A 25,925-nucleotide genomic window follows, 5' to 3' on the forward strand; every position below is an offset into this window, starting at 1 on the left:
TTTCTTCCCTTGTGAAAGCTGTGACTCCCGGGCTATAGCCCTCAGTTTGGCTTGAATAAAACTCTCTTCTTTTCTTTACTATAGAATGATTATTGATTATTTGTGTCGACATTTCTTGGCGTAGTCAGTAGGATTTCAGAGAAACTCACCTGAGGTCAACTGGACCCTACTTTGAACCAGCACTTGGTACCAGCATGGGCCCATTGTGTTCCCCCCTTCCCCTGGCTTCACTGTACTCTTCAGATGTTTTAGTGAGTTCTCCCGAAATCCAGACCTCCTTATTTAAGTTGATGGTCTTGATTTTTATTCAAGCTGTTTTAGGTCTTAGAACTTAACATCTTAAGGGTGTATTGGTACTTTTCCTAGGTATGGGGAACCTAGGGGGAAATTTGGAGTGAACTGGGTTGGCTGACCCTTTTAACTTGGCTTTAAATTGGAAAACATTCATGTTTATAAAGTCTGAACAAATTGTTTGAGAGTAAAATGAGAGGCGAATTCGTTCAGCTCTGAAGAAAAGGGACACTTGCTCCTCCCAGCGACAAGGCATTCTCAGGTGACTGAGAAGCTAGTGGAATTGTCTGAGGTCAATCCTCATTACGTGCAGTGGTCCCATAGGAAACTCCATTGTGATTGTTAACATTAAATAATCAATGGCTCATCCAGGGATGCACATATAAGGATTCATTATCCAGTGCTCCAAGCCCCCGTGGTAGTTTTAGACTGCTGGTGGGAGAAACTGAGACATGTAAGAGAGTGTTCACAGCCTGTTAGGAAGTGACACTCACAAGCAGTATGCTTTTGACCCACTACACTGCCCTGAGGAACTGTTCAGACTTTATATTAAAACAAAACTAAAAGAAAATGGGAAACTATGCTTCAAAAGACAACAAACTCCCAGATGGGCAGCCACCAACTGAAACTCTAGCTGGCTTTATGTACAAGGCACACAAGAGTCTTTACTTGCAAGTACTTAACAAAATGGGAAAATTTGACAAAAGATAATTTAAGTCTTAGATGGCCAAAATGGGGAACAATTGCTCTAGAATAACCATAAATGATCCACCTCCCTTGGGAACTCCAGCTGGTTTTATATTTAAGAACTACAGATTTTCCTCTTGTAAACTTTTGTCCCAGTGGACGGATAACACTAAAGATGATTTAAAATTACAGTGGCCACTTGGGGGCTCATTTGAGCTTCCAAAACTTGTCTTTTTGTGCAATAGATTTGAGAACCACAGAATAAACAGATTAAATGCAATCTTTAATCTCTAAAGAGCCAAGTGTGCCACCTTCCAGCATACCTTCTTAAAAACCATGGTCTCAGAAGCTGTAAACATTTACAAAGAACAGTAAAATCTTACTAAGCTTGTTTTGCATCCTGAGAGCTTGGCTTGGTAACCATCAGGTTGGGTGCCTCAAAATATGGTTGGACAGAAATGCAGTTGCACCTCATTTGCAGTCAGAGATGGCTGGACAGAAATGTAGGCTGAGCTCCATTTGCAGCTAGCGTCCTACCAAACTGCTGCCTGCCTTAGAGGAATTGCATTGGCCATTAGAAAAAACATTTCAATTACAAAGGATCATTTAAGAAGTGCACTTAAAAGCAAAGGCTTAAAAATTCCAAAATAGCCTTATTGAAAGTTTTGCTGCAAAAAGGTAATGAAAAATTAAGTTATAAGAGGTACCTAGAAGAAAAGACTATACAAAAGTCTATTAGGCTTTAGAGAAATCCCCATAATCTACCTTTGAAGGGCCTAATATGAGCCCCTCCCAGAGTTAACAGTACTCTTGAGAGATTTTCTGGGAAACTACTAGGTTATTCCCTTAAACAGTCAAGGGGAAACTAAAATTAAAGTTAATGGAGTTGTTTAATACTGCCCAAAATATCTACTGTTTATCCTGGCTAAAACCTGACAAGATATCTGAAAGGATTTAGCAACTTATGACCAGAAATTTGGCCAAATTGGAAGCTGATATTCAGAGCCTGATAGGAATTTTTTTTTATATATAGGCCTTCTTCCCTAAGTTAAAATAAAACTATGTGCCCAGAGGAAAAGAAGCAAACGAGGGATGATGTAGTTGGACAAGTAGATCAACCTATGATGTCATTTAAGTTACAACCCAATTTCTGAGGAATTGATAGCAACTGTTCTTATCTTACAAATCTTTGAAAAACTCGAAATGCAGCTCTAGAGGCAGTTCAGATTCCCCCCATCCCTTTCACCAATCCCAAAAACCTCCCCTATTTGTCTCAAAAAGCTTAAAACCTCTCCAGGAACTGTTATCTAGATCATCACCAATTCCTAAGCAGATAAACTTAGTTTATTCTATCTGCCAGAAACACAGTTTGGATCCAACTATTCCTTTATAAATTAGTGAGCTTTGTATTGTACCTGATTCACAGCAAAAATTTAATGAAAACTATTTAAGGTCTCTGCTTGTGTCTATGTATGTCTATATATGTGATATTTTTCTACCTCTGGATGGCATAATTTCTGAAAGAGTTCTATTTAATTGGCTTGAAGTAAGCACTTTTATAAATTATTTATAAATGTAATAAAAACTAACCCAAATGTTTTTCAAGTTAATGTGATATAAAATAATCTTTGGTAAATGAAAGCTTATTTAAGTTTGTTGGTTTGACTGAAATAAGCATGTTTTCAGAGTTATCAGCATTGGATATGATGTAGACATGTTATCTCTGTTACAAAATTTGTCAGCAAAAATAACTTAGAATGATAGCTGATTTTGTCTAATGTCTCATGAAATTTTTGTAGGCAATCTAAACATAATTATTGGGAACAAGTAAACTAAATAGATGTAAGACAGGTAAGTTTTTGGGTGAATTTTTAAACAATAATTATGTATTATGGTATATTTACTTAAAAATAACTTTAAAACCTTTTGATTACTTAAAACCCAAGAGTTTTGCTAAATTAAGTTAAATGATAGAAATTTATTGAGCATCTAGGTCATTTCCACATAAGATAAAATATTAAAATTAATTATTAAATATAGATTTATCTACCTTTGGCTTCTTATTTCAGAGAAACTAGAAAAATACTTTGGCTTATTAATAAAGATGTTTGTGCCATGCTGAGAAATTTTCTATGAGAAAGTACATGTTTATAGACAGTATTTATAAGTCTACCAATCCACAGGATACCAATGTCAAAGAATAAGGGAAACATTTCTGCATATAAAGAAAGTAAGATGTATGTTTTCAGTAAAGAAGTTATAAGGAATGGAGATATTTTTGTTTTTTTGTTTGTTAAGAAAGTAAATTGTCCTAAAGTACTTCGAAGGAGGGAAGGCATGGGACAAATTCTGAAAGTAAAAAAGAAAGTTACAGAAGGTTTGTGGAAGAGGAACCCTGAGGAAAGAGTTTTGTGCATGGTCAAGTTGGCTAAGATTTAAATGAATTTAATTAAGCAAATGAGTTTCAATATCAAAAGCAAGCTGGTACAAAAATTAAAATTTAGTTTTCTCTCTCTCTCTTAAAAGGACTGTTTTCTTGGACTTCTGGTCTGCTCTTGATAAAAAGATTATGAAAGGTTTTTCTTCACCTTTGAGTAAGTCTACCTAAAAGGAAGGATTCTATGTTTTGTCAAAATAATTTCCTATGTTCAAAAAGCTGAGCTCTCTAACAAGAGAGCTAAGGCTTTTTTTTTTTTTTTTTTTTTTTACTGTTTAACTCTCTATGTTTGCCCCTAACATCTTTTGTTGTTACTCTGGTTAAATGGATAACTAAGTATTGTTTCACAGTGACCTATGATCCTAGTTGATCAAGTGTTTTAAAAACTTTTGAAATTTTTGACAAACTTCCCAAAATTCAAATCCTAAATAGTCTTTCTTTTGACCTGAAAGTAACTTTGAGAATTTCCAGTAGGCCCCTGGGACTTCTCAAATAATTTGTTCTCTCTTCCTATAAAGAGGGACATGTTAAACTAATTAGAGTTATTTGGTATGTTAAATTGCATGGGAAACATTGTCAAATAAATGATTATAAACGTTCTTAGGTTATATTGTGTGGGTAAATATTATTAATATAAGTGTTTTAAAATTATATAACATTCCTGAAATTCTGATCTGTCCTTATCAGTCATAATTCTAGTTATTATCTTAAAATGTTATATGTCACAGAAATAACCAAATTTCTTTGTCAACTGCCATTTTTAAGTCTTTTGTCATTTACAGACAGTAATTGTTTTATATTAGTGTTTTGCAAATATGTTTTTTTGTGTGTGTGAGAGGAAGATTGGCTCTGAGCTAACATCCATTGTCAATCCTCCTCTTTTTGCTGAGGAAGATTAGCCCTCAGCTAACATCTGTGCCCATCTTCCTCCATTTTTTATATGGGATGCTGCCACACATGCCTTGACCAGTGGTGCACCAGTCCGCGCCTGCAATTCAAGCCCATGAACCCTGGGCTGCCGAAGCAGAGTGCGTGAACTTAACCACTACGTCACCTGGGTGGCCATGCAAATATGTTTTATCTTCAGAGATATTCATGGAAAGGACTCTAACACTTACTCCAGAATACAGGTTTCTGATGAACTTTCAGATCATAAAACTGAACTGGATTTAGAGAAATCTTTTCTCTTAAGCTATCAATAATTTGGTAAGACATACCTTTGTAAACAAAGATGAAACGTTTACTTTTTCTCCTTACCTGATCCCTCCAGAATTCAGAAACTCTGAGTATTCTTATTTTTGATTATATAAATAATCAGGCCAAGTTTATAATATAAACAAATTAGTTTTACTATGCTTATCTTTGGTAAAAAACGAGGGTAACTGTGGAGAGGAAAATTATGCTGCATCTTTGAAGACGTTGGATTCTAGTCCTGTTGATTGCCACTGAGGTTTTGTTATGTACCTAAAGACTGGATTCCCCTAGCCTAAGGTATCGCCTTTGGTCTTGCTAACTGCTCACAGTGCCCTCTTTGGAAAACATGAACTGATCCCACATGGGATGGTCACCAGCAGATCAGTGTCTGTTGGTACACAACTTTCTGCTGATTCCTTGTTGTCTTATGCTAGTATGACCAGCTATTGTTAAGTCTCTAATGTATTATACTCAAGCCTATTATCAACAAGATAAAGAACCTTTCCTGGATTCCAATTTAAAGAATCCTGTTGGTCACATCCTAGATCTTGGTAACTGCGTATTTTGGAAGCAACATCAGAGGAGACAGCCCTCAAGACCCATTGGAAAGGATCTTACCAAGTGCTTTTTTTTTTTTTATTTTTTTATTGATGTTTTAGTGGTTTCTAACATTGTGAAATTTTGGGTTGTACATTTTTGTTTGTCCATCACCACATATATGACTCCCTTCACCCCTTGTGCCCACCCCGCACCCCCACTGCCCCTGGTAACCACAGTCCAGTTTTCTCTGTCCATGTGTTGGTTTATATTCCACATATGAGTGAGATCATACAGTGTTTGTCTTTCTCTTTCTGGCTTATTTCACTTAGCATAATACACTCCAGGCCCATCCATGTTGTTGCAAATGGGACGCTTTTGTCTTTTTTTATGGCTGAGTAGTATTCCATTGTATATATATACCACAATTTCTTAATCCAATCGTCAGTCGAGGGACACTTAGGTTGCTTCCACTTCTTGGCTATGGTGAATAATGCTGCAATGAACATAGGGGTGCCTAAGCCTCTTTGGATTGTTGATTTCAGGTTCGTTGGATAGATTCCCAGTAGTGGGATGGCTGGATCATAGGGCATCTCTATTTTTAATTCTTTGAGGAATCTCCATACCGTTTTCCATAGAGGCTGAACCAATTTGCATTCCCACCAGCTGTGTATGAGTTACCAAGTGTTTTTAACCACTGACACTACTGCAGAACTAGAAGGCATTTAACCCTGGAGATACATCTCATAGCTAAAGAAGTTTCCACCTGAAATCTGGTCCTGTACAAACACTGGAGATCTCCGAATCAAACTGACTAGGAAGAGAAGCTGCCAACATCTGAGGCAGACAGCTCCTCTCAAGACTCAGGACCAGGCCTGTATCTTACTTTTCCTCCATTTTATTACACCTGCTACTTTGGACAATATTGGACTCACTTGTCTATCCTGCCCCTCCTAAATTTAATCTTACTGTAAGACCAGGAAGACTATGGATAGCCCTATGGCATACCCAAACAAAGTTATACTCAAGTGTTACTACTACCCTTTTAACATTAGTCTTGGGAACCCAACATTTTTGGGTCCAACACCTTTATCCTAATTATACCAAAGCAGTTAGCCTAAAATGGCAACAACACATTTGGTGGATCAATCAGCATTGGCCCCAAAGAGAAAAGCGAGCTTTACGAGCTATAGGATGAGGGTTAGGTATTCTTGCACAGGCTGAATTTGCCTTTAATGAAGAAAGACATTCAGAAGAAAAAAACATTCTCATACGAAAAGGTAAATTAGAAAGACTATTTTTCCAAGAAGAAGGTAAAGGATGGGAATCTGCTTGGGCTGATAATTTAGCATTAATGAAATGGTTAGAACAAAGTGAACGTATTACAACAGAAAATGCCCATACCTAACAACAGGAAAAGCACATACTTTAACTCAACAAGGACCTTTAGACATGCTAATTCAAATGGAATTTGAAGTAGCAATGGGCCATTGGCTTCTTTGCTCATGGCAAAAGCCCAAAACAGACATCTTTGGAAATTATGTAGCCCCCTTAACTTATGAAAATTTGTTCAAGGATCCTGCAATTCACATAAGTGTTCAATCACAGCTTTAGTACCCAAACTTACAACAAACTACACCTATGATGTTGTTCAATTAGTAGAAATAGGGGCCATTTTAAATTCTACCAGAATTCTCCCTGTTGGGGAAAGATGGGCTTTATTATCAAATAATTCTTACTGGATCCCTATATCCACTCAAATTTGCGAATTCTAACAAGGTGTATGACTGTGCCCTGAACAGCAATGGAACCCTAAATTTACTTCTCCTTGGTCTATAACAACCACACCCATGCAAACGAATATATGGTATATGGGTAAAGGGAAATTTTGTTAGGAAGGTTTACAAAATACCTCTGTCATACTTTCTGACCTGTATTGTAATCAAAGTACTTTTTATTATAATGTTACCATTATATGGTGTAATACTGGCTTTACTAGTCAAGTAGAATTGCCTAAAGTTAATAAGACTTATACTAATGTTGAAATTAATGATCAAATGTTTTGGGAAGTAGAACTACATACACTACAAGATATAATTTCAATGGAATCTAACTGGCCTGAAAAATCACTGCAAGTAGCAACTGAAGATCTTATTACTATGTTAAACAAGTCTGCCCAAACTTATCATAAAGTACACACAACGATGGTTAAGGAGGTAAACCTATACTTAAATTAGTGCAAAATTACCAAAATACCTGTAACGGATTCTTTGGCTTCTTCTCTTGTCTCTTTAAACCTGTGCTTACTCCTCATTGACTACTTCAAATATTATTGATTGGCTTCTTATTGTCACTATATCTGTTCTACGAATGTTATAAACAATGTGATCACAAAAGGTCATATAAAAGCACACGTACAATGTTTTCATGACAATTTAACTTAATTGAAAATTTATATATAACCTATAAAAATACTTCCCTCATCAGCATGTACCTCTAAGACTAGCAATTACATTCAGCTACTTCCTCCCAACGTGGATAACTGGGCAGGTCAATTAAAATAAATCCCAGCTCTGAGGAACATGACGGACCCAGGGCAGGAAGCAACTACCTTGGCATCGAGGGACACTACTTTGATCATCAATGCTTTCTATTGAAAGATTATTGATCAAAAGGGGAAAATGATAAAAGAAATTTTTATATATTAAAGTATATGGGAAAGGCATTCTGGTTTGAACTTCATTTGGCCTGAATTTACTTGAACCAGAGAAGCCTGACTTAGACGGCCTGTCAAACATACATTGTACATTTGCTTTAGTCATTACCCTAAAGTAAAGAATGTACTCTTTAAAGTAAGGATTAATGCCTCCCTTCTTATGACGCCTGTACTCTTTGAAGATAAGTCTCCCTTCCCATGATTCCAGAGTCATGTTGACCTGCTGTATACGTGCTAATCTGTAATGAACAGCTCCTTGAACCCTTGAAGGAATGTACCTCTGCCATGCTTGATATATGTATCTTTGCTTTGAAATGGTACATAACTGTGCTGAAAACTCTTCTCTGGAGCATTTTCTTCCCTTGTGAAGGCTATGACTCGTGGGCTATACTTCTCAGTTTGGCTTGAATAAAACTCTCTTCTTTCCTTTACTATAGAATGATAGTGATTATTTGCATCGACAGTGGTATGACTAGGCCTGAAAATTGACTATAATATATCACAGTTGTTTCAGTGGTAAATGGAAGAACAGGTAAATGAAAATCTTCATTTAATATATCATGCAGCCATAGAATCCTACCGGAGTCAAGAGAGACTAGGAGGAGCTCAGGACACCCTGATCTGTATTTCTTTTCTTTCATCTAATTTGCTAGAAAAAATGTCCATGAAGTAAACTGGCTAAAAAAAAATAGTTCATAAGGCAGACTGTTTACATTGAAGTTCTTTTCTTGAAAACATTTTACAATCATTAGTTTACGTAGCAACCTTGTGACATAGGGAAGAGTAATTATATTATTTCCATTTTATTTTGTGTATAAACACAGACATGACTTCTATAAATCCAGATATCCCGTTAGAGATGGCTAGAGCAGGATGGACCAAATCTGGCCAGCTGCCTGTTTTTGTAAATAAAGTTTTATTGGAACACAGCAACGCTCACTCATTTACATATGGTTTATGGCTGCTTTCACACTAAAACAGCAGAGTTGAGTAGCTACAACAGAGACCTATGGCCCACAAAACAAAGTATTTACTATTTGGCCCTTTAAGAACCCCTGCTAAAGAATCAAAACTCAGTGGGCTGACTGTTTATCATACCCCTTATCCTAATGTTTCTTGTCTCAGGAATAAAAAATTTGACCTAAGAAACATGAGGTAGTCAAGAGAACACAGTGTTACAAGAGACAAAAACAAAATGAAAAAAAGGGTTATTTTTCTGGTTGCGTCATTTACTGTGTGACACTGGGAAAAGTACCTTCACCTCTCTGGATCTCAGTTTCTACACCTGTAAACGAAGGGATTTGGGCTGTATGAATGCTAATCATCTTTCCCCTTAAGCTATTACAATCTACACAATTTAGTTTACAGATTAAGAAGCAATAGTGAAGGCACAAAAATTCTTAAATTGTATTTTATTTTTTATTTCTCCATGTGGACAAAAAAGCAGTGAGGCACCTTAAATCTCTTCATCATTACAATCACCTTAAAAGTAATATTATCCTGATTTTATAGGTGAGGAAACTGAGGCTCCAGAAAGGACAGTGTCTTGCAAAATGTTACCAGCATGTGCTTAGTGTTTCATTGTCTAGTGTAACAACATAGTATGTACAAAATCGAGGGCCATAACTATAAAGTGTACAGAGCAAAGCAGATAATGTAAATGCTGGTGGTTTTGTGGTGAACCAGAGACTGCATGTCCTATTTAAAGTGGGCAGCCATCACTCAGCTAGGGCCAATTGCTGAAATACAGGCATGTGTATCAATATTGATAGATACTCAGATTTTACAAGAGAGACTGGATATCTCAAATTTTATTTTAAATATTCCAATTTTTAAATGCTGGCAATTGATTCAAATGTTTAAAAAACAGAATGGGCTGGATTTGGCCCACAGGACAACAGTTTGCAAATCTGTACTAAATAAACTTCCTTTAACTGACAGATTAGTGATCTAAGAATACACTGATACCTCAACTTCAATATGAACTCTTTAATTAACCAAAGTAATGAGAGACAGGGAGAAATCACAGAATTAGTATTAATCTCATTTTCTATTGAATATTCTATCAGAAATGCTCATAGCAAAATCACATGATTGAAAAAAATTGCATCTCTCTATTTCAGGCCCTGTGGTGAAGGTATTAATTAATAGGCAAAGAGTAAACAAGTCAACAGAAAAAAAGACATATCCTGGATAATATTAAAACCAAAAAATCTGTTCTTAAGTAATTGAAATTGGCTGTATTTGTGTGATGAAAAAATCCAAATCATAATTAACTCACATTGAGGCTTTAAACATAACGGGGATTGATATGAGCAATTAATTTGTAACTTTTGAAACTAAGATATAACAATTAGGGAAAGAAATTTATGCTGTCAATTTTTTTTAACTTACATAAAGCCATTTGAGAATATTGTACATGCTTTGACAAACAATAAACTAAGCTCTATTTAAAGTAAAGCTCTGACCTACTGGTATTTACACCTATGGAATCAATAAAATGTTTAACTTTTCCATTCAAAAAGTCATGGGGTAGTAGTATTTTATCATCTGTCTTTTTGTAGTAGACATTAAGGAGGGCAGGAGAAAGATGGAGAAGAAAAAAACAATGAGCACTTCTTGGGAATATTTTTGGCCTTTATGAAACAACTGCATCACTAATTATACCTCCACAAGGTGCTGTGATTTTGAATATGGTTCAGTAGGCAAATTATTATTTACAAGTTTAAAAGTCATCAATGTGGTACAGGGAAAAGAACTTTAGGTAAAATGAACTAATTTTCCTCATTGGCTTCAATGAAAAAGTTTAAAGATATCTTCCCATTCAGAAAAGAAAACATTCCAAAGACTGAAATACAATTTTAAAGAAGATGAGATTAAGATAGTAGTCTTAAATCCATGACATAACTAGTAATGTCATATTAGAATGTTGTTTCAACATGTTCAAAAGTAAGCAGGATTCCCACCCCCCCAACTTTGTAAGTTACTCTCACTTCCGCCTTTCTTCAGATCAGAAGAAGCTCTCCCATATACCTGTAGCTTAGAAATACTTTAAATCACAGCTTTGGGTTTTGTAAAAAGAATAAGTAGTCCAGTTACATTTATATTTACTTTTAAGTACTCCCCTTCACTGCACTCATTTAAAATGATGAGAACCCATACTAAGTGATAAAGTGTTGATAAAGATTGGACAAATGACTTAATCTCTCTGTCCCTGAGTTTCTTTATCTCTAGAATGAGGATAGCATTGTTATGAGAATTAAATAAATCATGTAAAGTACTTAGCACATAGCAAGTGTTCAATAAATGTTAGCTCTTATTATTATTATACAATAAAACGGTTACTCACTCTTTTGTTGAGACAAATAACAGGCCACAGGCTGCAACCCAGTGTGCAACAGCAGCAGAGACAACCACACAGCAGCCATTTCACATTGACTGGGAGAGCTTTTTTCAAACATGCATTTACACGGCCAATGCTGGTCTTAAATTCTTCTGGGGCCACCTACAACAAGGGCACAATCTTTAACAGTTTGTGGGCAACTTTTCACTATTTATCTCTAAATCTAAAGAAAATGTTTCTTATTACAAATATTTTAAGGAATTACATGTCTAACTATATTTTCTCCCTATCTTCCCCTATAAATAGTATTACTACTTGTGGATGATATTAGAAAGCAAAACAATATAATTTTGTGTTTATATAACTTATTCTGACGTTTGAAAACAATCTTCTGAAATTACCAACAATAAAATGACAACAATAAAATTGGTGCTAAAGAATACCCATCAGCAGTTTTCTTACCAAATATTCTCATTATTAAGGCAACATTATTTATAGTCTCCAGCCACTCTAAAAGTTGAGTAAGACTAGAAGCATAGTATAACAATAAAAACCTAAATACTACCAGAGGAATCTGAATTAAAATTAGACCTTGGCAATATTCCTGGATTACTTTTAGAAAGGCAACTCTCAAACCTTTTCTCCCTGGCAAAGTTGCAACATAACAGTTTTAATACTTGCCATTGTTTGTTGGGAAAAGCTAACAAAGGACAGTGAGGAGTGATTACATTCAAAAAATGGTGTTAATATTCAGCATAAAATGGGATCATAACTGCCATAAATTTTGAAAGTGAAAGGTCCTTAAATATACAAATTTAATATTTTAATTACTACCTCCACTCCTGGAAGTGGCTGCTTGTGCCTTGCTGTAAACAATGACAAAGTCAGTTCAAAGGCAAGAGCATGACAGGCATAATTAGATTTATATGGAAAATTCTGCTTGAAGGTTATACAATTCAAAGGTATACTAAAAATAGTTTGCTTTCAAGGAAATCACATTTCTGGATCACAAAACTGATTCCCTTTCATTTAGAAAGCTGTCAGACTATAAAATCTATGGGAAAAAAATTTCAGCATCTGGCTGTGCAAGCAAAAATTATGAAATTGTTAGAAAAAAGAAGCTGCTATAAAATAAAAAAACCCATTAACAAGTTTGGCATCAAAAATATAGAGCTTTACAACTCTAAGTAAAAACTGTACTAGAGGACTCAATTTACTACATTTTCGTGTCTTTTAATAGACAACTCTTAGAATCAACACTACAAAACATATACCTATTAGCAGATGTTAGAAAGATACATGACCACAGAATTCAGCACCATCATGATTAAAACATTAAGTATTATATTAGCTTTATTAGAATAGTTCATGCCACTCAATAAGGTTAATTGCTTAACCCATAAGCTTGATTTTCTTCCTAATATGTTAACCAACAACAGTTGTGAAACTGTCAGGCTCAAAACTGTTATTTACACAGAGAAAGTTAACTAATTTCATTCTCCATCTAGGTTGTCAGCAATATGACCTAAAGACAATCACTAAGTAAAAAGATTTCCAATTAAGGGCCGGCCCGTGGCTTAGCGGTTAAGTGCACGCACTCCGCTGCAGGCGGCCCGGGTTCGATCCCGGGCATGCACCGATGCACCGCTTGTCGGGCCATGCTGGGGCGGCGTCCCATATAAAGTGGAGGAAGATGGGCACAGATGTTAGCCCAGGGCCAGTCTTCCTCAGCAAAAAGAGGAGGATTGGCATGGATGTTAGCTCAGGGCTGATCTTCCTCACAAAAAAAAAAAAAAAATATTTCCAATTAAGTGAACACATTTCTGGGGTAAATATGAAAATAAATTCAGATAACCATGCTTTATAACTGAAAATAGAAAACACTAACAGGCTAATAAGCACATTAGACAATAAATCAAGATCTGGATTCTAGTTACTTATTAGCTATTGAAAAGTCCTAGGCAAATTCACTTAATTTTTCTGACTTGCAGTTTTCCATCTATAAAATGAGAAAAATAATCTTTGTTTTATATACCTCACAGGGAATAGGAAGTATACTTCAGACAGAACCTCCTGACTGGAATGCTTTAAAAAAGGAAGTCAGTGAATCATATCTCTGACAAGATTTGGAGAAAGAAAAGCAAAGCTCTCTTTTGCATGTAGTCTCACCTGAAGGCAAGGGGTTTGATCAGGCTAATTATTAATACTCCACAGCTTTGCTACACATGCTGTTATAAACAAAAGGATAATCTGCTACATTTTGAATGCAAAGTCAATGCTCTTCAGTTCTCCAATTCTTTAGAGAAAAAAACATGTTCTTTTAAAAAATAAGGTACCAAGTTGCTATACTAAGATTTACCTCTCAGTGATATTCAACTTCTTTTTTCCTAGTGAATCACTGAGCAACCAAACAGAAGTTAAAATAGTGAAAATATATTTAGCTCTAATCTGTAATACAACATTACTATCAATTCTTTTAAAATTATGTATCCAGAAACACTAACACAGTTTTAAATATGGAAAATTTTGATAAAAACTCATATAAATCATAAACTTATTAAATATGTCCATTTACAAATTTAAGTGCTGGTAATTAGAATTTAAATTTTTATTTAAAAAGTAAAATTTTTATTTAAAGGTGTGTAAGCACAGATGAAAACAGAATAAAAGTAAAGAGTGAGGCTAAAGCCAGAAATGAAATCAGTCCAAAAAGTAAAAGCTGCTTTTTGTTTAAAACATTGTGAATAAAATAAATTATATGCCAAGGTATATAAAATTTGTCTTTCATTACATGTTTCTGAAAATGAATTAAAAACATTTCTAAAATGTGGCAATTTTCTTTCTTCCCTGCCAATAACTTTCCACTTTTAACACATAAGTCTCAATTTGTACTCTCTTTACCATGGGTAAATTAAAAACTAAAATATTCAAGTTACTAAAAAATGAGAATTCAAATTTTTGAAGTCATAAGATAAATATATTGAAAAGAAAACTTTCACTAGAATTTCAAAACAATAAACTAAAATCTACAGTTTGACTTTAAAAGGAGGCCAGGATTGTCTTTGAAAAAAAATCTGTATTTGAATAACAGTAAAAGTCATAAAGCAGAGATAAAGGCATAGGAAATGAGAATTGGTTAACTCCTGATTTTAAACAATGTGAAAGAAATGTTTAGTTAACTGTGTGGAATCAGAGTTAATAACATTTCACTCATTTACTTCCATATAATTGAGTATCTCTAGTAATGAAGGTTAGATGGAAGCTCTTTCCTTTCTAGCTGAATGGTAGGTTGTAAAGAAACATTTAATTCCTTTTGATTTTCTTGGAAAGAAGAAAACCACATCATAAAGGTGGGAGAAAGGGTCATAATATTTTATAACAGGATGCAAGAGACTGCAAACAGAAGAAAATCTAAGCAAAACCCAGCAGGACTGATTTGCTTCCTTCAATTTTGGGGAACACAACCCTATCAATCACTTGTCATACTGGATTCACGATAGTAAAGGCCGATTTTATGACCTACGGTTCCTAACATTGCACACTAATCTCCCCATAACACCATTTAATTGTTTCAAGCTGAGGGCTGGAAGCTTTTATTTCTTTTCTAAAGTTCTTTGGTTCTTTCATTTTCTGGTCACCAGAATCTGTGTGTATACACCTGCGTAATATGTCTCATCATGACAGAGGACTTATCTTTAGTGAAATGGGGAAACAATCTTTTCTGCACTTAATATAAAAGATAAATTTTTTATTTGTATTAAAAACATTAGGACATAAGAAGCACAAAATTAGTATTGAGCCACAGAGCTTGTCAAAATGGCTTTTTAGGTTTCCAGAATTCATTCTTCTGTGTAATTTTGCTTAGTTTAGGCATAAAAGCTATTTAGAATCTCATTCATGCTGACTGATTTTGTAAAAGGTAGATTTATTTTTCTATTTTAGCTACTGCATTTATTCATTTTTAAGTATTTTTATACAAAGGTTGCTAAGTCTGGAATTCAGATCTTTTTTTTAGATTTTTTTCTCAGTTCATGTAAATTCTTTTTGCCTCTTTCCCCCAGTTATCAGAGAAGCATTTTGATAATCCAAAATATCCTATACAAATGAAACAGTGCTTACAGGAGAAAAATTATCTCATTAAAGAGAAAATAAATAAAGCTAATGTTACCACTATGTGACTTTTAAAAATCAGACTTTCAGAATTTCTTTTAGTTTTTTTTCCATCACCAAACACTAAATTAAGAAAAACATCACAGTATCATTTATGCCTTATCCGACATATGAGAAATATTGTGCACTTTAAATAATGCACACTAGAATAAATATCCAATCATTACGATATGTGCTACAAAAACAGACACCTGAAAAGTATGTATAGAACAGCTCATATCCAGATCATTTACATTGTGTGAATGCATACCAAAAGCAGCTTAACATTCTTATTCCTCTAGTTTAAAAAAACTACTTTCTTTCTTTTGGGCTGGTGGAGTTTTTAGTTTTAGAAGACTTGGAAAAAATTAAGAAATGTGAAGAAATATTCTGCAGATTCCTCGAGCACATAAACTGGTCAGTTTCAAAGATGGATAATTCTTATGCCTGGGAACTCTATATCTGAAATATTTTTTTGATTATTCACTTTCTAGAATCTCTTGGACTTGCAATTCAAACTTTTTTTAACTAAACCAATAATAAAGCTGGAGGTAACTGCCCAGATAACACATGCAGCAGCATCAAAGGAAACATAAAAACAAGTTTTCCATTGGAGATGTTTCAATTCACATACTCTTTAATTTTAATATTGAATTTGTCATATTTCCACAAATACATTATTATTCAAGAGATTTTTCCATAGCTATTTTTTTTCATTTGGAGAAAACATTTATGATTAATTCATATAAAACAAATCTAAGTCTGAACTGCTGTTTCAATTAGTAAATTAAAATGATCAGGATAGGAAGGTAGAACATACTAGAGAGTGAGGCCAAAATCTCACACCAAAGGGCTCTTTGTATCCTAAAAAGTTAAATGGCCATATATTTTCTAATGTTAACTTATCCAGGGACTATCTCCACCTGCTTATTATTATATGGAATGATTTGACATTATACCTCATGAAAGAGAGAAAAGGTCAACAGTCAAGAAGACAAATTATTGGTGGGACTAGAGAATAAACCATTATTCAGATGAAGAATGTAAAAGTAGCAAAAGCAATTAAAAATTGAAAACTGGTTAGTAGAGAAAACCGGAAAAACAATCAGGGTGAAACTGGGATACACTGATGAAGAATGGTCAACAGCAACCACAAAGTTACATTGGGAAGCTGATAAGTACCTGACAATATACTGGGAGTTTTATATATGCTCTCTCATTTAATCCTTATAACAAGAAATGAGGTACTACCATCATCATCTCTATTTTTCACATGAGAACTAAGGCTCAGAGAAGTGGATTGCCCCAAGCCATCAAGCCAGTAAGTGACAGATCTTGTATTCCAACCCAGATCTGACTTCAAAACTTGTTTAGCTACTCTATACCACCTCCAGCTAGCCCACATTTTTCAGGGGGAAAATGAAGCAAAGAAAGTACAAAATACCCTTTCAGAATTAAATTAAATAGAATTTCTTATGATCTCAGCGATGATCCTTGAAAAAAGAAATAGGTCTGTTGTCTTTTTCTCCTTTCCCCCCCACAATGAGACTGAGGAGAAGATTGGGATTAGGCCAAAACTGAGGAGAGTAAGCAGATGGAAAATGTATCATGACAAAAAGGAGCCAATATTAGTAGAAGTATTTTATCCCATTCTCAAAGAGTTTAGAATGAGAGGAAAAATAATCAAAACAATACTTAAAGATATTCAGGAAATGGTCTTATCCTTACCCTTGCCTCCATCTATCTCATTCCCCTTCTCTCATCAAGGTAATCACTTCCATTAGTTTCATTTGCATCCTTCTAGAATTTCTTTATACAATTATTAATGTGCTTATTTCTCCCCTTTATTACACCTACTATACACACTGATTTGCACCTTGCTTTTCTCATTAACATTATGAGAAAAATTAACACTAAAATAGCATAAAAACCCCTTACAGAATGGAATGATTTTAAAATATGACCAAAATCTATACTGACAAACAGCATTATTCTAGTACTAAAATTAAAGAGAATGGTACTAAATTACAGGCTTCAAAATACAAAAAGTTAAGTTCTTTTAATCCCAAATTATCATTTCAGCTACCAAGCATTCAGCTATTAACCATTTGGAAATTATTGAGTATTTTATAATATAATAGCTTTTCTCTTTCTTCTACATTTCCTCAAGTAACAAACATGTGTAAATAACTTTGTGCCTTAGTCAGAACCTTTTCCTTTGGGTCTAGAAGTTAGCATTACTGTTGTAAGAGGATTTTCCAAATATAGTTTTGAATCCTAGGAACTCTTTGAATATTGAGCCCTAATGCTAGAAGATACTACTGAACGTAGAGGAACCAGGGAACAGAAAGGCAATAACAATTTATTGAAGTGAGTCCAATTTTAGAAACTCTATCTAAAAGGCAGAAAAACGTCTAACCAAAAATTTGATTCTTTTGATGTATAACAAACCATATCACAGGGCACTTTAAAAATAATAGAGTGACACAAAGTTAAACAATGATAACTTTGTTAACTCTAAAAACATTAGAAATTACTGACCTAAATGAACACAATTATAGCTACCAGTGCTGAGAAAAAAGGCAAAACTGGAAAAACTGAACAGATAAGTAAATAATGGCTGGCATTAATGGACAATGAACAAAATAACTGGTCATAGGCTAGTAGTCATGGAGACAGCTTTTAGTCACTAACAACACAGCCTCCAAGAACCCTGGCCTCTTGTTATTAGACTTCATTACCGGTGAGTCAAAGCATTCATCATAACACTGAATAAGCCATAAAACAAAGCTTTTAGAATTGAAAAGTTCAAAGCAAACTCTCACTTACCTTCCCTGTTAGAACTGAAGGAAATTCAGTATCAAACTTGTTGCTCAAGCCAAACCTTAAAAACAAAGACAGAACAAAATATATTCTACCCAGCATATTTAACCCTTTGCCTTTCTTCAAAAAAAGTTACAAAGCCATGCATTTTTCTTTTGATGTTGTGATTTAAAAATATATCGTAAAAATAATTTTATGATATTTATAGAAAATAAATCTTTGACTATTAATGCAAATTAATAGTTAGTAAAAGAAACTTAAGGAGCAAATGTTAAAGTAGGATTCTAACTAGACCCACGATATGCGATTAAAAACTAATAAATTAGCGAAACACTGACATAGAGCTGGCAATATCATACTTTTTGGCTGAAACATTTCTGGCAAAACCCATTTTAGTTGATAACTGTTGGAACTGGCTGATGGGTAGTATGTGGGAGTGGATTGTACTGTTCTTTCTACTTTTATATATATATGAAAAGTTTTCTAATAAAAACTAATATAACCTTTGGAACTATAGAGTCTGACACCTACGATCAGTTACTATTCAGATACTCAAAGGTTGATCCTTATGAATGGCTTTTGAGAAAAAGATCAATTTTGAGAAAACAGATCCCAGCCTTGAAATCTCTAACTCTCTTCAAGTATGCCCACTAAAATCTGTACTAAGAAGTCAAAATGAATTTTATAAACCTTTGTTCACCTACTTGTTGATTTCAGTAGGGATAACAAAGGTCGCTTCCTGCATGTTAGATAATATACCATGGTGACTACAATTTTATGTTAGTGGATGATGGGCTGCAAGCAAAAAGGAAAGGACGCTCACATTTATTGAGAATTCCTTGTGAGGAATGCAACAAAAGTAACAGTTACCAGTAACTATCTACTTACCATGGGCTAGATACTGTGCTAGATAAACACATTACTTCTAAACTTTACAACCCTGCAAGAGAGGTATTGTCATCTCCGTTTTATAGCCAAGGAAGCTGACATTCAGAGAAAAATTTTTTTCAAATGTAAGTAATTAAATGACTTGCCCAAAGTTATATATCTAGTAAGGGGGGGAACCAAAATTCAAATGCTGATCCTTAAGTTCTTTCTGTCCTACATTAAGCTCCTTGAGAACAGAAACTACAGCTTATTTATTTTGCTAGTAGGTGTTTAATAAAAGTTTGTTTAATAATAAGCTACTATACTGTTTGATTCAACTGATTTATGGCACTTTGGCTTTGGGTCACTTTAAAGACATGTTAAGAATCCAATGTCCTACTAAACTCTGTGTGAGAATATTATATTCTCCTTACATCATTTATACTAGCAGCTCTTTTTCAAGGATACAAGTCAGTCTTAAACACAAAGACTCTCTATACTCAGCAGCTAGTAGCAAGGTACATATCCATGCATAAATATCCCATACCTTGTATGTTTAAAATGTATTTTTAAAAAACAACTTCTATATTTTAAAATAGTTGAGAAAATTAATTAGCTATTGTAAAAAGACCTCAGCTTCATTAAAAAAATACTTCATTACTTCTCCATGTGTCAGTACAACATGTAATGAGAACATAATATTCTCATAATAACATTCCCTTTACTTTTTATTTTTATTTTTTTTTGTGAGGAAGATCAGTCCTGTGCTAACATCTGCCAATCCTCCTCTTTTTTTGCTGAGGAAGACTGGCCCTGGGCTAACATCCGTGCCCACCTTCCTCCACTTTATATGGAACGCCGCCACGGTGGAGCATGCGCACTTAACTGCTTATGCCACCGGGCCAGCCCCGTAACTTTCCCTTTAAATCTATACACAGACACAGGAGTATAGCCAAACTTAAAAACAAGATGGTATACCCAGTACATGAATTTTTATGTTAACTTTCATGTGATGTTTGAGAAATTGACACTCTAGTATTAAATACGTATTTGCAATTACATATTAACTCAGAAATCAATAACACAACAGATATTTAATAGAGCAAGAAATATATTTCATTTGAATCATATTTAGCTAAATAGTGACTTTACCACTAGTCAAAAAGAAATAATTTAATTCATTATTCCACAAAGAGTAAATTCTTATTGTGTGACAAAGAAACAGATACAGGTTTCAGTTTTACAAAGTAGACATGATATATTTTAAAGTAGAGCTCTATTTCCATATCTTGTCTAAATGCCTTTTAGATGTAATATCAATAACGTTCCTACCTCCATCAGACATTGCTGCACTAGAGCTTTTCCCAGCTGCCATTATTTTACTAGACATCAAATATATAGAGGATATAGACAGATGTATCCCCCCAAATGTATGGAATATTTCTATTATTTTAAAAATTCTTAGCTTTGCTATTCTCTCTTTGCATTTATCACCAGACAAATGAACTTTCCTTTCCACTGTTTTCATTTCCCTAATATCCATTCCTTTCTTAACCTTTTGAAATTTGACTTTTGATGCTGTTACTTTACTGCAAATAATCTCATATTCAGTAAATTTATTCAGAAAGACAAGTTTATCTTGTCTTATTTATTGCCAAATTCAGTGTCCTCTTTTCAGAACCTTTTCCCTTGACTTAGCAGCTCGTGATGCTGTTGATTACTCCCTTACAAATACTCTCCCATTTTTTCACTTTCCTCTAACACTCTTTCCTTTTTCCAAAATTTAGCTTTTAGTCATCCGCTTCTCTTTCTAAGGGAACTATGACAGTTCATCTATATTTAATAGCTTTCACAATCACTTCTATGCTGATGACCATCAAATATATATCTCTAGTTCTGTATTTTCCAACATACTCTAGTCCCTCATCTCTAATTGCATACTGAAAATTTCTATTCGGATATCTTGCTACAAAATAATACCATCTCAAGGAAAACATGTCTAAAATTAAATGTTTCTTTTATTGGAAACTGGCTCCCCCTTTCAAATTCCTCATCTCTATCAATGGCACATTGACTCTCTTTAACCTAGACCTCGGTATCGTTTTTGTACCTTCTCTCTCCTATTTTTTGCACCTTGCTTATATTCAGGTGGTCCCAAGTCCTGTTATTTGTTCCTTTGAAACCATCCTTATAATGATAATTCCTTCTTTTCCACTGCCACTGTCATGTTGGCTCTTGGCTTTGCTCATATGGTTCCTCGTGCTTCCTCTCCCTAGTTTAAACCCTATGCAGCCTGCAAGGCTCAAGTCAAGTTCCAACCCCTGCTGTAATGCCTTGAATGCTCAAGCCTTCATGGATTCCCCCTTTCTTTGAACACTCACAGCCACTTCTAATCTGTAATATACCTTTACCAATTAATAAAATATTTTCTTTTCTTCTTTGCTGCTTCTCATTAGTATCTTAAAGGCAATTTTCAATTTGTTATAATTTGTTAGCTTTGTAAAGCAAGGCCTGTCCTTTGTTTTTTCTTTATTCGTCTTAGTGTTTAGTCCAATGCTCAAGTTCTCAAGAAATACTTGCTATATTCACACTACTAGTTCTCTTCTCTAATATAAAAAGATCTTTTTATTTTTTGTGAGGAAGATTGGCCCTGAGCTAACATCCGCCAATCCTCCTCTTTTTGCTGAGGAAGACTGGCCCTGAGCTAACATCCACGCCCATCTTCCTCCACTTTATATGGGACGCCGCCACAGCACGGCTTGCCAAGAAGTGCGTCAGTGCGCGCCGGGATCCGAACTGGCGAAACCCCGGCTGCCGCAGCGGAGCGCGCGCACTTAACCGCTTGCACCACCAGGCCGGCCCTGGGATTGTCTTTTCTAAAGCATAAAAAGTATATAAGAAATGTTAAAGAGTGCCATTTTACTTCTTAAAATACTCCTTTATGGTCTACATATATCAACTTCAAAGGTATAAAGACATGCAAACTAGGCCTGATATGCTCTTATAATTTTGGCTAAAAGTCAGTAGCAACCCTGTTCTTGCCTACCAGGGATTTCTTTCCTTAACTTTCTCCATTAGAGACTCAGCACTTAAAAAGAAGACTTATGGGAGAGACGTCAAGATGGCAGCATAGGCAGACTCTGAACTCACCTCCTCCCACAGACACAGCCAACTTACAACTACTCATGGAAAAATTACCCCTGAGAGAGAACTGAAAATGGGATAAGAGGAACTCCTGCAACAAACGACAATCCTAATTGCGGTGGAAGAGGCAGAAATTACCTCCTGGAGAGGAAAAATGCCACCTTCACAAGCCGCAGCACTTCACGACCACCTGGGAGCAGCTCAAAGGTACACAGCCCTCCGTGGAGGAGTGGTGGCCCTGAGGCGGGGAGTGCTCCCACTGTAGGCATTTTTTGGTCCCAGCACAAATGAGACGAGTGGCATAATATCTGACTTTGCTTGGTACTAACATTGGGTAGTACTCCCAGAGAAGCTGGTTCACAAAGAAATTAAAACCGGCTATTAAAGGGCCCAGACACAAATTGACCCATTTCAGAAAGCAACCTAAAATCACCGGAAAGAAAGGTGCACAGTACTTTGGTGAAAAGAGACTCACCTGATAGGCTCTGAGTGCATCTCGGTGAGAGGTAAGAACTCTCCAGGGACGGGGACATTGGCGGCGGCCATAGTTGTGGCCAGGTGTGGGCATGCTGACAGACATTGGCAGACACCACTGGAGATCTCCCTGGAGCCTGCTAGCCAAGGGTCTGCCCCACTGACTAGAGCACTGATTTAATCCAGTTCAGCCAGGGCAGGCAGCCCACTCTAGGGACTGGCCCCACCCAACAAGTCCTCAGGCAACTTGTGGGCCTTCCTGGATTATCCACAGCCTGGCGAGGGGGTCCACCTCTGTGGGGAAGAGCATGTGCAAGGAGCAGGTGGAGAGTGTGGGGCAGTGGTGGAGTGTGTGGGGCTCCCGCCTTGGAGAGACTGGGTCCACTTCAGGAGGTCAGGGCGCACACACAGGGCAGGACTGTGTTGACTGTGTGTGTGGACCTGTGGGTGGCTTGGCTTGTCAGCTGCAGAAAACTTGTGCTGCTCAAAGACCACATAGAGGGTTTGCACCACCTTCAAAAGCCTGAAATAATTGGGTGCTCTCATGGCTGAGGCCAGCCCCACCCAGCTGCAATCCTCAGAGAGCTGACAAGAGACATAAAGGCTAGAGGCTTATAGTAACTGTAAGCTCCTGAGCCTAACAACTTGCCATGCTGGGGGCCTACACATTTAAAAGACATACTGTAACACAAATGTGCTATTAGACCTTGCAGCCAACTGTGCTGGGGCTCCCCACATCCGATAAAGAGACTGAAGGGCCCACAACAATTACAAGCACCTGAGCATTACAACAACTGGCCAGGGGCATAGCTCAGACTCCCTGGGCACCTATAGGGACAGCAACCACGCCAAAACAGAAGGACACACGTAGCCCTCATAGTGGTCACTCCTGGAACATTCAGAACTGAGGGAAGCACACTGTGGGACTCATAAGGCATTACTTATATAAGGTCACCTCTCCAAGAGCAGGAGACATAGCTGACGTACCTAATACATAGACACAAGCACAGGGAAAGAGGCAAAGTGAGGAGTCAAAGGAATACATTCCAAATAAGGGAACAGGACAAAACTCCTGAAAAGGAACTAAGTAAAACAGAAATGAGCAACCTACCCGACAGAGAGTTCAAACTAAGAGTGTTAAGGATGCTCACTGATCTGGGGAGAAGAACAGATGAACTCAGTGAGAACGTCAACAAAGAAATGGAAGATATAAAAAAGAACCAATCAGAAATGAAGAATAAAATACTGGAAATGAAAAATTCACTAGAGGGACTCAAAAGCAGAGGAGAGGATACAGGAAAACGGATCTGCAAGCTGGATGAAAGACTAGAAGAAATCACCCAAGCTGAAGAGGTAAAAGAAAAAAGAATTAAAAAGAGTGAGGACAGTCTAAGGGATATCTGGGACAACATCAAGCACACTAACATCCATGTTATAGGTGTCCCAGAAGGAGAAGAGTGAGACAAAGGGGCAGAGAATCTAGTTGAAGAAATAATAGATGAAAACCTCCCTAACCTAAGGAAGGAAATAGACATCCAGGTACAGGAAGCACAGAGAGCACCAAACAAGATAAACCCAAAGAGGGTCACAACAAGACACATCACAATTGAAATGTCCAGAATTAAAGATAAAGAGAGAATCCTAAAAGCTGTAACAGAAAGACAAGTTACTTAGAAAGGAAACCCCATAAGGCTATCAGCTGACTTCTCAGCAGAAACCTTACAGGCTAGAAGAGAGTGGCATGATATATTTAAACTGCTAAAAGGAAAAAACTTACAGCCAAGAATACTCTACTTGGCAAGGTTATCATTCAAAATGGAAGGAGATAAAAAGTTTCCCAGACAAGCACAAATCAAAGGAGTTTGTCACCAAGAAACCAGTAGTACAAGAAATGCTAAGGGACTTATTTAAGGGGAAAAGAGAAGACCACAAATAGGAAAAATTATCTATTTCCATGATAAGAGGGTAATGGATACAAATACACAAAAAAGAGGTTAGATATGATATCAAAAACATAAAAGTGGGAGAAGAGGAGTTAAAAAGTAGAGCTTCCAAACAGAGGTCAAACTAAAGAGACCATCAACTTAATATAGTTTCCTATATACGTAGGTTACTGTATATCGAACCCATGGTAATCACAAACCAGAAACCTATAATAAATACACAAAAAACTAAGACAAAGGAACCCAAACAAAATACTAAAGAAAGCCATCAAACGACACGGGATACAGCAAGAGAAGAAGAAAGGAACAGAGAAGTACTACTAAAACACTGAGAAAAAAAAAAGTTAAAAAATGGCAGTAAGTACATACTTATCAATAGCTACTTTAAACATCAATGGACTAAATGCTCCAATAAAAAGGCATAGGGTGGCTGACTGGATAAAAAAACAAGACTCATATACATGCTGCATACCAGAGACACACTTCAGAACTAACGACACTCATAAACTGAAAGTGAAGGGATGGAAAAAGATACTCCACGCAAACGGCAATGAAAAGAAAGCTAGGGTAGCAATACTCTTATCAGACAAAATTGATTTAAAACAAAAACTGTAAAAAGAGACAAAGAAGGGCAACATGTAATGATCAAGGGAACAATCCAACAAGCAGATATAACACTTGTAAATGTCTATGCACCCAACGTAGGAGCACCTAAATATACAAGCAATTATTAACACACATAAAAAGAGAAATAGACAGTAACGCAATAATAGTAGGGGACTTTAACACTCCACTTACACCAACGGATAGATCATCCAAACAGAAGATAAATAAGAACACATTGGTCTTAAATGACACACTAGACCAGATGGACCTAGTAGATATATACAGAACATTCCATCCCAAAACCAAGGAATACACGTTATTTTCAAATGCACATGGAATATTCTCCAGAACTGATCACATATTAGGCCACAAAACAAGTCTCCATAAATTTAAGAAGATTGAAATAGTACCAAGCAACTTTTCTGACAACAATGGCATTAAACTAGAAATCAAGTATAGGAAGAAAATCAGAAAAGCCACAAATGTGTGGAGATTAAACAAAATGCTACTGAACAATGATTGGGTCAGCAAAGAAATCAAAGGAGAAATCAAAAAATACCTGGAGACCAATGAAAACGAAAAAGGTTATGCCAGAATTTATGGGAAACAGCAAAAGCAATTCTACGAGGGAAGTTTAGAGCATTACAGGTCAATCTCAACAAAACGGAAAAATATCAAATAAACAATCTAACAATGCACCTAAAGGAACTGGAA

General features: G+C 35.8%; 1 protein-coding gene across 1 annotated transcript in view; it reads right to left on the reverse strand.

Annotated features, from left to right (window-relative positions):
* Positions 1-25,925, reverse strand: part of CHIC1 (cysteine rich hydrophobic domain 1) — a 50,913-nt gene that overhangs the window by 14,525 nt on the left and 10,463 nt on the right. The window contains exons 2-3 of the mRNA XM_004442181.3: positions 18,184-18,238; positions 11,212-11,367 (exon numbers count right to left, since the gene is read on the reverse strand). Of these exons, the coding sequence (XP_004442238.1) occupies positions 11,212-11,367; positions 18,184-18,238 (211 nt within the window). The remainder of the gene's footprint in view (positions 1-11,211; positions 11,368-18,183; positions 18,239-25,925) is intronic.

The sequence above is a fragment of the Ceratotherium simum genome, chromosome X (assembly GCF_057802395.1).
Source record: "Ceratotherium simum simum isolate JZ-2026a chromosome X, ASM5780239v1, whole genome shotgun sequence".
Lineage (NCBI taxonomy): Eukaryota > Metazoa > Chordata > Mammalia > Perissodactyla > Rhinocerotidae > Ceratotherium > Ceratotherium simum.